Source organism: Polypterus senegalus, chromosome 10 (assembly GCF_016835505.1).
Source record: "Polypterus senegalus isolate Bchr_013 chromosome 10, ASM1683550v1, whole genome shotgun sequence".
Taxonomy (NCBI): domain Eukaryota; kingdom Metazoa; phylum Chordata; class Cladistia; order Polypteriformes; family Polypteridae; genus Polypterus; species Polypterus senegalus.
This window is the reverse complement of record NC_053163.1, coordinates 33,423,214-33,440,896: the sequence shown is the minus strand read 5'-3', so window position 1 is coordinate 33,440,896 and position 17,683 is coordinate 33,423,214. Positions and strand designations below refer to the sequence as shown.

Here is a 17,683-nt window from a genome sequence, read left to right as displayed (position 1 = left end):
TAGGTGGATGTGTAATCTGCACACCTGAAGAAGCCGCTACACAGTTTGGACATGCGTGTTTGGAGTGCGCCACTAAAGCATGAATGTTTGTCGGAGTGTGTGCACTCATCTGGATTGATGTAAAAATAACTTGGTTCTCTCTGTGTGTGTGTGTGAGTGAGAAAAGTGTGCTCCATCCCCATATTTTGTGTGTGTTGTACACCACTTGCAGTTTGGGACCACAGCAGAATGCATATGGCTGATTTAAGCATCACTTGAAACTGTTTCTTGCGGATTCAATTAAGGAAGAAAAGTCTCCTATATGTATGTTTTAAGGATGTGGCCATAATCCCTTACTGGAACTGTTTCAGACTCTCAAATTTTGAAACCCATCTGTTGATGGACTGGGGTGGAATCTGCACGGCAGCGGTTTATTTCTGACAGGGAATACGGCGAAAAGTCTTTCAGAGCTGATAACTTTTGTCAAAATTGAGGGGTAGAGGACGGTAATTGGCTGTAAACTGTGACAAAACTCGCCCTTATGTTTTAGTTAGACTCTCATTGCTTGAAGGAAAGGTACGTAGCTTTGCTGATTTGACCTCGATTCCCTGCATATGCAGGAGTATTGAAGAGCAAACAGCCTCTTAAATGGCATCGACATCTGGTGAGACTAAAGCAAAATACGACATGGATGTTTTATTTATTATCGCTGAATCGGACTCTGAGTTTGATGGAAGTGATCTGGAGATGGATATTGAAAATGAAAATGTCAGGTACCAGCAACAGCCTATCGGTCCCCAGCTGATCATTTTGCTGAACACATCTGTGCAGCTGATACGCGTACAGCAGCGTTTGCCTAGGAGGACCACCGCTTATGATGACAAGACTTACAAACCATATTGCATCACACTGCGATTGCCACCTGCCGTGCATTCCTCCTAGCCACCGAGATGCCCCTGCACACCCACTGCTGCCAGAAATGCCAAACAGGTGCCAACAGCAGCCACAGCACGTAGCAACAGACGCTTTATGTTGATTTATGTGTTAAACCAGTGCATTGTGTGCTTTTCAGAAAACAGTTCTTTGGAAAAAATATTCAGCCCTCAAAGACTTAAAGCAGTCATCTTAAGCATCATGGAGTTAAGTAAAATATATTGCACAACAAAGCTGGCTTATACTGGAAGACATTTGTTTTACTGCAGTAAGGATAGGTTCTTACATGAATATAAATCGATAACCACATTTAGAATTTTACACTCATGTTTTAGAAATTAAAATTGCCACTCATTTGCTATTTGAAACAGAATATATACACACGCACTCGCACACAGAGTTCCATGTCTTGTCTGCATTTAGGCAATTTAAAGAGAGACAGGATTTGAGATGATGCTTTTCCTTGAAGGCCAACTTACAACTTGGCGGGCGTAGGGGTGTTGAGAAAAGAGGAGATGATTTCTGCTACATTCTCTGGGCTGTTCAGATGGACGTGGTGATATCCAGGAACCATTTCTAAATGAAACTGAATAAAGAATAATCAACTTGAGGCTTTTACTCAAGAAGATGCCTTACTGTTCATGCATCACCCAAATTCGCCTCACATTAATCCACTTTAAAGTTTTTTTTTTAATTCACTACTTTATTACTTTGAGTCACTAACAACCTGATATGAGAAATATCTTTTTTTGGCAAAATTGAGGATTCTGGTGTGTTTTGTTTATTTTCATGACTGCATTACCTTTCCTTCTGTGTGTACGTCTGTACTCGTCTACACATTCTTGTGCCTTTCTGTCTGCTTCACTGAGTCACAAATTGTGTCAAAAGAATGCATCACTTCCAATGGTCAATCCCAAATTAGTCAGTAGACATCACCGAATATTTACTATTTGCCTCCTTTGTTCATCCACATATTTAAAAAATATCTAAGGCTGCCGTGATAGCAGCATAGCTCCAGCATCCTGGGTTAAATGCCAGCCTGGGCACTGCTTGTGTGAAGCGTGCATGTTCTCCCAGTGTCTGCCTTGTGCCCAGTGCTGGGACAGGGTAATGGCTCTTGCAGTCAGTCCTAAAATGGATAAACAGATAAGAAGCCAGATGGATGGATACAACATTTACCTCCTAAACTTTAGTTTTCTGCAACAAATATGCGCTCGCTACCTACATTTGTATATTTTTGGCATAAATATAAAAATGTGTACAAATTTACTGAATGTAGAATTAATACCTAATAAGGTGAGAGGTTTGTTTATCATGTCGGATACAGTTATTTATTAGTACTCCGCATCATAAGGCAAACTCTGAGCAGGTGAACAGTACTAGCAGAAATCCAGGAAGATGACATCATAACTTCCAGAGTTCCGCTTTTAGGTTCCTCCATTTTAGGGCTGTGTCTTTGACGCCATTTGGATTCCCTTATGTAGACTTGTGCTTTCCAGTCCCAATCCTTCCTATGATGGCAGTTTTTGTTACCACCATTTTTTACACGAGGGGAGTCATTTTACCTGAAGGTGATTTCTTGTTTAGGGAAGATTTTTGCTGTGAGACAATGTGTATTTTTTTTATCAGTGTTTGGGGAATAATTGCCCTTAGGGGCAAACAGAGTCAACAGAGTTGAAGAAATGCATTTGTGGAACTGGGTCTACAAAGTGTACTAACCGGACGGCGTGACAAAGGAAAACAGAAGTGTTTTGAAAACTTCAAAACATAGTTATTGGGATATATATATATATATATATATATATATATATATATATATATATATATATATATATATATATATATATATATATATATATAATTTACAGAATTTGGAATATTATAGAAATACATACAATTGGAAATTACTATGTTTCAATTTTGAGGCCAATGTGTAACTATTGCGTTAAACACCATTTCGATGATATTTCAATGCCGTCCGTTTAGTACACAAGTAGCGAGAATGGTCCTACAGTAGCCTGGAGTATTAATGACAAATTGTAAGTTTCAGTACAAAAGAATAGAAAAGCATGATATTTACTTTATTGTTGGAGAATGGGCTGCACACCTCCAAATTTGGTTCAATATTTTTTCTGTATTAAGATATGAGTGGTAGTTTCACAGCAGCTTTCATAGCATCTGGGACAGTCTGAGCACTCCCACTGCTTTAGTGATGTTTGAAGCTTTGGACGTCCTCAGTCATATGGTTGTAATGCTCCAATAAACTGGCACAAGCTTCGAAACCTCAGTGTCAAATGTAGTAGTGGGAGATTTAGATTCATAAGAAATTCAGAAATACTTCCTCTCTTAAGAGTTCTTAACTCTCATTTTCCTATTAATTCACATTTTTTGTGTGGAGATTACTGCTTTAATTGGAAGCTAAGAGTGAACAAAGTAGACACTGGATCAAACAATGCTGAATGATGAAAGGTTTGACACCAGCAATGTCTACGCTGGGTTTGCTAAATTTTATTTGAACATAGCAAGCATTTGTGTAGACTACATGGAGATCACTTAGTGGTTTATTTTATGTTGTCCTAGTAAACTTATCAGTAACATCATTGATATTTTCATTCCAGTGTTTTAGTTATTCATAGTTTTTTCCTAGTGATCAAAGTAGTGGATTCGACACCGACAGAACTGCATCATTCTGTATCGTTTGCCTGAGTGTCTGCTGTGCTTGTCTTGGTCATTACGAGGATACAAGTAAGTCAGTTAACTCCACATAAAAGGTAAATGAATAGGACATTGGAAAAAAGCTATTTAAAGCCACGGCAAAAATACAAATGAATGTTAATCTCACAGTACTGCGCTTCTCAAAAAGCAGACTTAAGAGAAGAAAATCAGACCAGCTAATTAAAGCATGAGATCAATCAAGGCACAATGAATCATTGATTGAAAATCTGGTTGAAATAAAACACTATGGGGTCCTTGATACTGAACAAGGAAACCACTGACCTTTGGAGGACTTTCAAAAATTATACTTTATGGTTAAATAAAGAAACAGAATGTGGACAAAGAGGAAAGCTGTACCAATGCATACAGATGTAGTAAATCTAGTACCTTGAAAAAGTATGTCAGCCTCAAAACTCTCTTCACTTTTTTTTAATCAGATTCTAAATTTACTGTAATGTATTGTAAGAATTTTTTCCAGAGTGCAGACCATGCTAAATCAACAAAAACAAACTGTAAAGTCTTCAAAAGCTGAATATACTTAAAGTAATTTCTAGATGATGATGTGATCGAAAGAATTGTTGAGACGAACAGTCATGGTGAACAGTGTTGGTTAAATGACCGTACACCTAAGCTAGGGTTGCCAGACGTGCCTTATATATGGGGCATGTCCCATATTTGATCATTTTGTCCCCTATTCTGTAATGATCACCCAAATGTCCCTATTTAGTTCATTTTCAAATTTCATAATAAAAATATATTTTTACTACCTTCTTACGGTACTTAGTTGTAACTTTATAAGTAATTATACTTTCTTTTCTCAGATTCTCTTGATGAAAATAACCCAAATGTAACGAGGAAACGACTGTTTGCAACTTGTTCAGTTGCTCTCACCGTTTTGCTCTCCAGCTGCACTGCTGTGCACTTCTGTATCAGCATTGCAACATACAGTGACTGTCAACAAAGGGTGTTGTTACTACTTGACACGGCCCACTTCTTTTTCTAACTGCCTGTATTAAATAATAATAATAATAATATTTCTCTGTTGTCTGTATTAAATAAATATTTTCAAACGATTTCACTTTTACAGAATTTTTTTTTAGCTTGTATTGAATCATTTTCAAATGATTTTACTTTTCTTTTTTTCATAATCCATTAAAATCCTTGCTTTATGTTTTTAACTTTATGTCTCTACTTTTATATAATACTAGCGACTGGGAGCCAGATTGAATCAGGCTACAAATTCTACGTTTGTGAAATCCATACTTTCTCTGCAAAGATTTATTTTTTTAAGTACTTGAAATGATTTTGTTATCATGGCACTGATTTGTGCTTAAAATAGACCTTTTCGGCTGATGTAATGAAGAGCTTCCTGTTTAAACGTGAACTCAGCTCTTTGGCGCACCTAATTTTATTTTTTCTGGCAAACAAATTTTCAAAACAAACCGTATTTTACGACTCTAGTCAGAGTCGGAGTAATAATTATGTTGGCGTAGTCATTTTAGATCTGAGATCAGCTAAAATTTAAACAATGACCGTTGTTAATACCCAGCTGCCATTACTCAGTTTGCCAATAGATGTCAGAAGGACAAAACCGAACTGCCCAAAGATAGATTTCGACGTACCAAGCAAATGCCGATACGTTCTAAATTACTTACGGTTCATGAGCTGTCAAAGGGTTTAATCAGTCGACAATGTTAGTACTGGAAAGTACGCCCCACCAAACCAACATACCAAAAACCAACCGAACTTACTGTTATCTGTTCGAACCAACACCGACTTACTATACTCAGCCGTCCAACGGCGCCACTGAAGCATTCGAACATTCTTAGCCAATCATGCAATACTGCGTCCACATTTGCCACGTTATGTTCTAACTACACAGGCAGAGTCCCATTGCATGGTTCTAACTTGTATTGAGTCGAGGTATTCATGCAAACACCATACTGGGTATTGACGCGAACACCATACATACAGATAGTATCAAATTATATACAGTGGAACCTCGGTTCACGAACGTCCCGGTTCACGTACAACTTGGTTCACGACCAAAAAGCTCGCCAAACTTTTGCCTCGGTTCACAACCACACACTCGGTATACGAACAAGCCAGTTTCCCTTGCCTGCCTGAGCTGAGCTGAGAGAGAGAGAGGAGAGCAAGAGCGAGCGAGCACATGCCTGCTGGGGAGGGGGAGGAGGAGATTGCTGCACGTGTTGGTCTGCCTATTTGCAGGCTGTACCTGCTAGCGCACCATCCCCCCAGCACAGGCAGCCTGAGAGAGAAAAAAAGAGAGAGAAAGAGAAAGCGAGCGAGCCGCGTGGCTGCAACAGCTCTCTGTTCATTGTTCTCCTTCCATTGGCTTCGAAGCAAGTGAATAGTGGTGAAAAGAAAATTGAAATCGAAGTAAAGAAAGAAATTACAAGAGGTGGAAAAACTGTTTACCAGTTTACTCATTTACTAATCTGAGAACCCTCGTGCTTTCAAGCAGCACAATGTAAACAAATCCAGACTGCCAGTAATGTGGAGGGCAAACACGAAGGATTGGGTCACAAGGAGTTTGTTTTTGGAATGGCTGCATGAGGCTTTCACTCCCACCAGCTAAACAGCTAAAAACACCAGAAACCCAAGAAATCACAAGAGAGAAAACACCTGAAGGGAAACACTTCATGCCAGAACTCGACTCATGCAAGGTTAGTTTTCTTGGTGGTTTGTACTGTACTGTACAGTAGTTTTTGTATTACGGATTTTTCAAAAGTTAGTTTTTCAGATCATGCTGTGATTTGTTGCAGTGTTACTTTTCTCTTTTTTCAAATGTTCGGTTTTTTCCCTGTGCTTAAAACTCATTAAAAAAATTGTTTACATGGAGGACTTCATCGTGTGATTTGTTGCAATGTTACTTTTTTGGTTGCTTGTGAGTTGGTTTTTAAATGCACTTCAGATTTGTCCCTTGTTCGTTTTTTTCTGCTGTGCTTAAAACTCATTTTAAAAACAGTGTTTACAGCGATCAGGCTTTAAGTTTAATAGCGTGATCTCCTGCAATCTTTCCTTTTTGGTTGCTTGTGAGTTGGTTTTTGCATGCACTTCGGATTTGTTTTAATGTTCGTTTTTCTGCTGTGCTTAAAACTCATTTTAAAAAAAATGCTGCTGACACGTGCTACAGAGAGATTAGAGAGGCGAGCGAGCAAGCAGAGAGAGAGAGGGCAGCTGACAGGGAAGGGATGGGGGGAGGATAGGGTGGGTGTGTGTGTGTGTGTGTGTGTGTGCGCTACAGAGAGAGAGAGAGAGAGAAAGCGTGTGAGCCAGGCTGCTCCTGTAGCTGAGGGAGGGAGGGAGGGGCTTTGGTGGTGTGTGTGCTACAGAGAGAGACAGAGCGCGATCGAGCCAGCTCGTGCAGCTGAGCAAGGAGCCTGGGTGTTTTGTGTTAGTGTTATTCAATGTTTTTACATTAGTTTACTATTACACTGTGCATTCTATGGTGTAATTAACTATATTTGTGCTTAATCTTTACATATTTTTACATATTTACATACAGTTTGTACGGTCTGGAACGGTTAATTGTATTTACATACAATCCTATGGGGCAAACTGCTTCGGTTCACGACCAACTCGGTTTACGACCAAAGTTCTGGAACGAATTACGGTCGTGAACCGAGGTTCCACTGTATAAGGATATTGGTCTGGGTGTGTAGGGGCATGTATAAATTTATATATATAGTAATATAGAGAGAAATTTTAAGAGTGTCCCGTGTTTCAAATTTTGTAATCTGGCAACCCTAACCTAAGCAGTTTTCCTGTTCAAATATACAGTGTACCACACAAAAGACATATTTTGACAGTACATAAGGAATTGGCATTCTTCTTCTTTCGGCTGCTCCCGTTAGGGGTTGCCCACAGCGGATCATCTTCTTCCATACCTTCTTGTCCTCTCACACCACATCCATAAACCTCCTCTTAGGCCTTCCTCTTTTCCTTTTTCCTGGCAGTTCTATCCTTAGCATCCTTCTCCCAATATACCCATCATAATCATTATTATTATTCATTTCATATTATTATTTGTATCATTATACTTTTTACACTTCTGAAATTGTACTTTCAGTGTTTTACATTACAAAAGATGAGATTTAATAAAAATGTAATTTCTCAAGCCAAGAAATGCCATGCTTTTTACATTTACTTGAGAAGAAATGTAATGCTAAGGAGATTAAAATCCAAGCTCTGCATTGTATTTTGATATTTATGAATGCCAATACTAGTTTGCTTAAATGCTAGTGGGGTAACTTCTTGATGGATATACAACTATGTCAAGGCTTTTGTTACTGTTAGCATTTATTTTATATTCTATTACAGAAAAAGGCACAATATTGTTCACTTGGGAAAACGAGGTAGGTTAAATAAAGCATCATTGAATGGGATTTCCATTTTTGCAATTGTATATCGAGCATCATGTAATCTGACTGCTACTAATATCGAAAAGAGTACAAAAATGATTTCCCTACCTGGCACAACCTAAGCAATTCTGCAAAGAGGAACGGGCAAATTTTGCTCCATTACATCCCTCAAGAAAAAGAACAGAATGGGGGGTGAGTACCGTTAAACTTTTGAATGTCACTTGTTAGAATAGAATTTTTTAATGGCTTGTAATTGTCCTTCTTTTTTGTGAAGCACAGGCCTTCCCCCCAAAAAAAAGAATGATTTCCAAAAAAAAAATTCCCATCAAATCAATCAAAATTTCATATTGTAACAATCATTTATGTGATGAAAAATTTGGGGGCTGAATACTTTTTCAAGGCACCACAATTGGCACATACCGTAGCTGACACTTTTTGTTCATTTCTATTAATGACATACACGGCCTTTACATTTCAAATGTGAAAATTTGCTAATAACGTGTTAAGAGTGGATGATGGTGCTTCTGTTTCCAAAAAGGCCAAGACCTGGACTAGGTTTGGACATTAACACTGTACATTTTTTTTTGCAGTCACATGCATTATTTTCTGTATGAACTTCTTTGTTGTAAATGTTTAACATTACTTACAGTACACTTGGTAGCTTTTTTTTTTGTCACTTTTATCTTCCCAAACTTACCTCTCTGACACTTTCTCTGTAGCCGTTAAGCATCTTGTCCACATCTGATTTATCAAGCTGCATCTCCTTTATTTTGACCATCCCGTCATTGGCTCTGTAATAAACATGAGATGAATTAAAAAGATAATCTGAGCTGTTTAATGCCAGTATGTGTAATGGATGTTACAAGCTATTAAAGTACTGGTGACATTTCTGCTCAGTTTGCTGGTGTGAATACATGGGTGGGTAGAGCTTGGTGTCACCGCTCTTTAACTTATGGTTTATACACTTGTGAGGTGTTTATGTGGGCAGAGACTTCAAAGTCGTGAATTCTTACGATTTCATTTGAGCTTCCAAATATTGCAGTCCTTGGATATTGAGCCTTCTAGCTGCAACACCCACCATCATCCTATTAGTATCAACAATTAAATATGATTTATGAAAAACATAACTTTGCTACATTTTGCTGCTAAAACACTTTTAATATTATGCAGCTACTGATTTAAATGGCATACTTTCAATGTGAATAACTGTTTAAATATTCAAAATGTTTAAGTTGGAGTAAAGCTCCTATGTTTTATAGTAAAAGGTTTGCTTGCAGCGGTGTGGTGGCACATTGGGTTAGCACGACTGCCCCTTTGCTCCAGAAGTTTTAGCTTGGAGTCCTGGTCTGGCACAATCTTTTTAGAATTTGTACTTTCTTCTTTTGTCTTAGCAGGCAGCAGAGTCGAGCTGCAGATCTTCACACCTCTGTTGCACCTATTTGATAATGTTTAGCTGCCTCTGCATCACACGTCGGTCACGTTACGAGACGCACACAATTGCAGGCTTACCTTGCCCGCCACTCTCCTAAAACACTATGCCTAAAGTTATGCCTGTGGGATGGCTGCCTTACTCAGGAGTAATGTTAACTATCGAACAGGTGTCAGGTGGTATGCTGCTAACCACAGTAGCAACAAGCAGGACATTTCCATCCCAGAATAAACGACAGACCCAATTCTTGAACGGTGTTCAGAGGGCAATAGTGATGCTACCACATTATGGGCTGGTTTTTGCACAATGATGCTAGGTTGTCTCCAGTGTCCTCCACCCTGCAATTCTAAACTCAAATATGTAGGATCAGAAAATGGATTGTATGAAAACGTCAGAATAATGGTGACGTTTTTCACAAGACACCATAAATGTTGCCTTAATCACAGCTATCAGATGTTATGCTTCACTCTTCAGTTAATAAAAGACCACCTCCATCATTATCATCATCTGTAGACTTACTATATTTCACGTAACTAGAATAACTAGGCTATGAGGCGGTTGCTGCTTAATGCACAGTTAGCAAATAATTTTAAAGGTAAAGTCCTCACAAGATAATCAGTAGTTTGGCTGTTATTCTCTTCTGTAATTCCAGGACCTGTTCGATAGTCATGCGTACAATTCCAGGCTGCAACAAAAAAAACATGTATACACTGAACCGGGGTTAAAGATTTGTACAGGCACACACACACACACAGTCAGTTTACAATCAAATAATCAAACACATATTTTTGTGATTTGCTAGGAAAACCAAAGTACCTGGGGAGAAACCTATATAGACACACACCACAATTAAAGCACAAAAGTCAATAACAGGAAGTTGGATCTGTTAGGCACTGAATCATCATGCCACCTACAGTGCCTATAGAAAGTAACTGCCCCCTTTGTAGTTTTCACATTTCATTGTTAAACAATATTGAATCATAGTGGATTTCATTTTTGTGTGTGTGTGTGTTTTTTTATTGATCAAAAGTAAAGGACACTTTCATGCCAAACTGAAAACAAATCTCTGCAAACTGCTTATAAAGATGAATTATTTTGTGTTTTATCACATAAGTATTCACGTTCACCTTTGTCAGGTAGGACAGCCTTGTGTCTGTGTGCACAAGTCTTTCTCTATGAGCTTTGCACATCTGGACACTTTTTCCCATCAGTTTTTGCAAAACAGCTAAGGCTCCGTCAGTTTGCATGGAGATATGATTGAACCGCCATTGACAAGTTCAGCCAGTAATCTCTGAAACTCTGAACTGGCAACTCCATGACATAAACTTTGTTGTTATTAAGCCATTCCTGTGTGGCTTTGTCTTTATGCTTGGTGTTGTTGTCTAATAAATGGAAAACAAATCTTCTCCTAAGGTGCAGATTTCTTGTGGGCTAAATCAAGTTTTCCTGATGTGACTTTTAAAACCAATTGGCTGCACCAGTGGGTACTAATACCGTTAATTATTTTATGTTTTAGATTTGTAATTAATTTAGACCACTTTGCACAGATCTGTGTTCACTTTGACATTAAAGGGTCTTTTTCTGTTGTGTCAAACCGCCAAATTAAATCTACTGAGACTCAACATTGCATAACAATAAAATGCAAAAACGTTCAAGAAGTGAGTACTTTTTATAAGCAGTGTGTGTCACAAATGTATATCATTTAAATACGTGAATGTGTTTTACTGAAACTTATATTTCTTTTTACTTGATTTCCGTTTTACAGTTGTTTAAAACTGAATGGAATAAGAAAGGACTCACCAGATTAATCCGAAAATCTCTGTTGAAATGGACACCTGAAACAAGTGTAAAAACTCCGTAAACACAAGGAAATGAGAGCACCTTTGCATAGTAAATGAAAATAGGATGGTCTACTGAAATGAACGTGAACTCAGAAAAAAAAAGTGTCCACACATTTCAAGTGTATTTCTACATTACTTGCCTTTTATCATTATTTTATATACTGTTGCTCCATTCACAGTAATTACATCACAAGGCATTTTACAGAGCCAAAAGATTAAAGCTTTGATGGACTGTGCAGGACAAAATTCTGCATTGTGTTCACTGCTTCCACAGACAAAGACTAGCCTGTTCAAAGGAGTACAATACATAGTAAAACACTCCATTCATCATATGACCTGGTTAAACCAGTTCACGGGTACAGGTGCCAATAAACTTTAAGGCACATTAATGCACACATCCACATATACCCACTCTCTAGTCAGAACCCATCATGCAACATTGGCAGGTGCTAGAAGCAGCTTGAAAAGGACAACGGGATTAGCAGCAGAGCAAAACTAAACTGTAGATACAGAAGAGCAGCTGAACACAGTCATGAGAGAGTATGGTTAAACACTTAACGGAAAATCCTGCATAGCAAAATTTCAGATGGACAGCTGAATAAAGAATAACGAATCAACACTTACTTTATGTCCTAACCTCAATATAACTATTAATGGAAGCACACAGGAAAATGAAAACTAGAAAGATTCAGATAACCAGCTGCATTTATAAAATGCCATTATCCACCCATTTTCTGATTTCACTTATTCCCATTTCAGAGTTGTGAGGAGTGGAGCCTATCCCAGCAGAATAAAAAAAATGATGGTGGAATCAGCATCTAGGCAGGAACCAACCTTATATGGGGCGCCAGACACGACACTAATGAAGAGTGACCTATCAACCTAAAATACTACTCAATTGGATGTGGAAGAAAACCAGAGTAATGTAGCATAGCATTATTGTACCTGCATAATTCAATTCAGGGTTGCAGGAGCCGAAAGCCCATCCAGGCAGCACTGAGAAAAAGGCAGAGAGTGCCAACCGAGTATGGGGCTCTCTCACACTCCAACTGGGACAATTCAGAATCATCAATTATCCACACCATCACATCTTTAGGGAAGTGGGTGGAAAACCCATGCATACCCAGTGAGAATATAAGAACTCCACAAAAATGAGTTACTGGGCACAGAATTCAAACTGAAATAAATATGAAAAAAGAAATAATTGCAGCTTTACCTCCGTCCACCTTAGTGGTGCCTCTTTCCAATAAGATATGGGCAGAGCTCTCAGACAGAGATGGGTTAGCACTCATCAACCTAAAAAACAAAAGCATGATGGAATCCATACTATAAAATGAACACTCGAAAACTTGACTAATTGGAAAAGTAAACTGCCGCTGCCTTCTTTAATATCCCCATATTACCATAACTAAGCTCAAAATAAATTAGAAACAGAAGTTTAGTTTAGTGACAAGTGAGCTAAAGTAACAGTCATAAGGTCACAGTTCCTCCTGTGGTTTACAATGCCTTTTAAGAAAGATTGGATTCATTTCTAACGTTAAATTGGCCTGGTAGGAGTGTGGTTTTGTGTATGAAAGGACATTAATAAGGGCCTGCTTCTCCATGACCCAAAATTTGAGAATCTCATAAAATATTTTCCACTTAATCAACACTGGTGATAGTTGTAGTCTCACTAACATTTAGCCATTTTAAGATTAATGTTATATAGTGCTTCCATTTAAATTTAGGGGGATTGTCAGGGCCTGAATTTCCTTTGGTGTGGGAGGTGTGGTCCGATGTAGCAAGAAATGTTAGGATGGTATTTGGGGAGGGAAGATTTCAGCCTAAGGTTTCTGAAGAATTATGTGATCATCATCGACTACCAGATTTATCTTGCCAAGTTCACATACTCAAATTTATTCACTGAAATTTTGTGTTCAGTAACTAAAAATAAATCATGCTTAAAATACATCCATCCACTCAAACCCTCTTATGTAGGGCAGAGCTGTGGGGCAGCTGGAGCCTATCCTAGCAAGCACTGTGCAAAAACAGGAACAACACATGGACAGGGCACTAGCGCATCACAGGTTGTGCTTAAAAGCAATATTAAAAAAATGAAAATTTTCTTATTACATCATTGCGACATAAAGTAGTGAATAGCAAGATTTTTCAGAATATTTTCATTCACACAAATCCTTTAATGCTGTTTTTATAAAAGACTTTTAAAATCAGTTTTGTCAGCAAGTCCCTTTGTCAAGTTTGTGTTTGCAACAGTGTATGGAGGAACCATTAGCGGGTTATTAGCACTTACTGAAGAGTAATAATTAATGCACAAGTAAAATTTCAAATATCACAAATGAATGATGCTTTAATTCTCCCAATATTAGAGCTACATACCGTACAGTATGTGAAATCAAACTGGTCAACTAAGGATTGATCCATTATTTCAGAATATCTATAAAATGACCTTTGTTGTTGTATTTTTAAGGAGCCTCACATAAGTGCTCAGACTTTATTATTGCTTATGTCTACGTACTTATGATTCAGAATTAGTCAATGAATTGGTCTGACAGATCAAGCCATTTAATTACTCCTAACTGGAGCCTTCATCCTGTTTAGTCCTGTCCCATTAAAACATGTGTCTTATAGTATGCGCTTTGACCGTATTTGTCAAATTTTAGTTGCTATACTAATGACCATTAATTTGGCTTCAAATACCCAATTGACAGCACAAATATAGCGTTTACTGATCTAATTTCAGCAATGAGCTGTTCTGTTTCAGCAGCCATCGTGGCCTATGCATTTCTGCGATTCCGGTCTTCTGTTACCTATCATTAGAAATTTGCTATGTCCTTCAAAGCATTATGAGCTGAGCCACATGGATGACCTACTAATGTGGAAGTTCTGAAACCCTGACTAAACATATTTTACTTTGGATTGAACATACAGCTGCTCATCTCATCACTAGTGTAGACTAGCCACAGGTACAGAGATAGCAACTTCATTTGAAACCTGCCTTAATGTTTAACTGCTAAAACTGTAGCAGTCGTGGCTTGTGTATTTAGCCTCCTCAGGATACTCTAGTTTTCCTTCAGCATCTTAAAGTCATGGATGGTAGATTTTCTGGTGACTGCTTCCTGCCTCGCACTAAGTACACTGGATAAACTGGGCAAAAATGGATGGAAGGTTGAAAGAACAACTATAGATATGCCTATTACACAACAGAATTAAAGCCTCCATTCATTTATTTGGCTATATTTGTAGATGTATTAAAATGCTATTAATCTTTCAAATTCCTGACACGACAGGGTAAATGATTGCAACTCACAGGTAACTACTTACATCATTATGCTCTCAAAGCAAGCACAAATCATGTAGTTTTGTTTCTGAACTAATTTCATCATAGGATACAGTGGCAATGATGAAATTATTTTCTTACCTCGAAGGAGCAGTGGTAGTATCCCTCTTTATCAAGTTAAACCATATACAGCTTTTAAATACAAACCAGATTCCAAAAAAGTTGGGACACTATACAAATCGTGAATAAAAACTGAATGCAATGATGTGGAGGTGCCAACTTCTAATATTTTATTCAGAATAGAACATAAATCACGGAACAAAAGTTTAAACTGAGAAAATGTATCATTTTAAGGGAAAAATATGTTGATTCAGAATTTCATGGTGTCAACAAATCCCAAAAAAGTTGGGACAAGGCCATTTTCACCACTGTGTGGCATCTCCCCTTCTTCTTACAACACTCAACAGACTCTGGGGACCGAGGAGACCAGTTTCTCAAGTTTAGAAATAGGAATGCTCTCCCATTCTTGTCTAATACAGGCCTCTAACTGTTCAATCGTCTTGGGCCTTCTTTGTCGCACCTTCCTCTTTATGATGCGCCAAATGTTCTCTATAGGTGAAAGATCTGGACTGCAGACTGGCCATTTCAGTACCCGGATCCTTCTCCTATGCAGCCATGATGTTGTGATTGATGCAGAATGTGGTCTGGCATTATCTTGTTGAAAATGCAGGGTCTTCCCTGAAAGAGATGACGCCTGGATGGGAGCATATGTTGTTCTAGAACCTGAATATATTTTTCTGCATTGATGGTGCCTTTCCAGACATGCAAGCTGCCCATGCCACACGCACTCATGCAACCCCATACCATCAGAGATGCAGGCTTCTGAACTGAGCGCTGATAACAACTTGGGTTGTCCTTGTCCTCTTTGGTCCGGATGACATGGCATCCCAGATTTCCAAAAGAACTTTGAATCGTGACTGCCTGACCACAGAACAGTCTTCCATTTTGCCACACTCCATTTTAAATGATCCCTGGCCCAGTGACAACGCCTGAGCTTGTGGATCTTGCTTAGAAATGGCTTCTTCTTTGCACTGTAGAGTTTCAGCTGGCAACGGCGGATGGCACGGTGGATTGTGTTCACTGACAATGGTTTCTGGAAGTATTCCTGAGCCCATTCTGTGATTTCCTTTACAGTAGCATTCCTGTTTGTGGTGCAGTGTCATTTAAGGGCCCGGAGATCACGGGCATCCAGTATGGTTTTACGGCCTTGACCCTTACGCACAGAGATTGTTCCAGATTCTCTGAATCTTCGGATGATGTTATGCACAGTTGATGATGATAGATGCAAAGTCTTTGCAATTTTTCGCTGGGTAACACCTTTCTGATATTGCTCCACTATCTTTCTGCGCAACATTGTGGGAATTGGTGATCCTCTACCCATCTTGGCTTCTGAGAGACACTGCCACTCTGAGAAGCTCTTTTTATACCCAATCATGTTGCCAATTGACCTAATTAGTGTTTATTGGTCTTCCAGCTCTTCGTTATGCTCAAATTTGCTTTTTCCAGCCTCTTATTGCTACTTGTCCCAACTTTTTTGGGATTTGTTGACACTGTGAAATTTTGAATCAACATATTTTTCCTTTAAAATGATACATTTACTTGGATTAAACGTTTGATCTGTCATCTACGTTCTATTACAAATAAAATATTGACATTTGCCATCTCCACATCATTGCATTCAGTTTTTATTCACAATTTGTTTAGTGTCCCAACTTTTTTGGAATCCGGTTTGTAGTAGGTGTGATTTACACATTTCCTTGCTGATATTCAAGCGCTGATTATGACTACACAATGATTAGTGCTACAGCTCCAACAGCATCCTTGACCCGTCACTCACTGTATGAAGTGTGCATGTTCTCTCTGTGGCCATATGGGGTTTTCCTCTATATCCTAAAAGACATACATGTCAGGTTAATTAGTATCTACCAACAGGCTTAGTGTGAGTAAGTGTGCCCTGTAGGAGACTAACACTCAACAGGAAGCTTACACATTACACCAAATGCTGCTGGGATGGGCCCTGCTCCTGTGACTCTGAACTGGATTAAATGGGTTAAAAAATAAACCAATTTTAATTCAGTAATTAGGGCATACTATTATAATTAGGATTTTCTTTTATTATTAAGAGTAGATAGTGTTGCATTTCATCTATCACTTTCTTATTAACATCCGTAATTAACACTTTCATATGATGTACGGCTTGCATCAATTTCTCTGTATACAGTACACACATTACCTCCTTAAAAAGTGAAAGGAGTGCCCTACTTGTATGCAGCACCACGAATCTTACACAGTTTAACGTAACATTTTCAGACTAACTTGATTGATTTCAGGGTCGCTGTCAACATCAGCAATTCATTGTTGTGGGAATGACGAGTCTATTCCATCAGCGGTGGAAGGCAGTGACAAAAACACTAAAGAGGACACCAGGTTATCACAGGGTCCACTTCGCACACACCAGTACGCACCAAGCCAATATTCAGCAAATAATTAACCTAACATGCAAATTGGCATAAGGAGATACTTCTCATTGATACAAGGTCCAAGGTTTAAAAACCTTGTTTGTCCATGATTGTAGCGATGCATGAAATGTGTATCCCATTTGTGCACTGAAATTTAGATCTTGCTATGTTATCTTTAACACTAGAATTCCTGAAGGCTATGAAAAAACTCATAATTCCGGCCCACCTTAAAGCCCTTCGTACCACTCCATCAAAAGTGACTTTAGCTGCAGATGAAAGTCCTATTTTAGTTATGGTGCCAAGCAGAGTTGTGTTATGGTGCAGCAGAATATTAGCCGGAGAAAGCACTATGAAGAATCTGTCTATTGCTACAGTCCTGCCTTTGTCCAGTCTGATAGCGGTCACAGGACATTGTATCGTTGATTGCTAGTACAACAAATAATTCTGAGCAGGCATCAGCCACAGTGCTGTTCTTGTGAAAAGAATGGAGATAAATGCCATCAACTCAGAGAGGGAGAGGTAAGTTCATTGTACTACGTGAATGCCACTGAAAGAATAAAACTGAATAATAAAAAAAACAAGCGCTAACTTTTACAAGTAGCCAA

At 38.5% G+C, this 17,683-nt stretch overlaps 1 protein-coding gene across 6 annotated transcripts in view; it reads right to left on the bottom strand.

Annotated features, from left to right (window-relative positions):
- Window positions 1-17,683, bottom strand: part of serhl (serine hydrolase like) — a 50,019-nt gene that overhangs the window by 18,209 nt on the left and 14,127 nt on the right. For 4 of the 6 annotated variants that reach the window (XM_039765662.1, XM_039765663.1, XM_039765665.1 and 1 more), the window contains 5 exons: window positions 12,499-12,578; window positions 11,242-11,276; window positions 10,050-10,126; window positions 8,710-8,803; window positions 1,392-1,498 (listed from right to left, as the gene is read on the bottom strand). In XM_039765662.1, coding sequence (XP_039621596.1) covers window positions 1,392-1,498; window positions 8,710-8,803; window positions 10,050-10,126; window positions 11,242-11,276; window positions 12,499-12,578 — 393 coding nt within the window. Of the gene's footprint in view, window positions 1-1,391; window positions 1,499-1,714; window positions 2,042-8,709; window positions 8,804-10,049; window positions 10,127-11,241; window positions 11,277-12,498; window positions 12,579-17,683 lie in introns of those variants that run through there. The other 2 variants (XR_005635256.1, XM_039765666.1) reach the window with 2 other exon arrangements.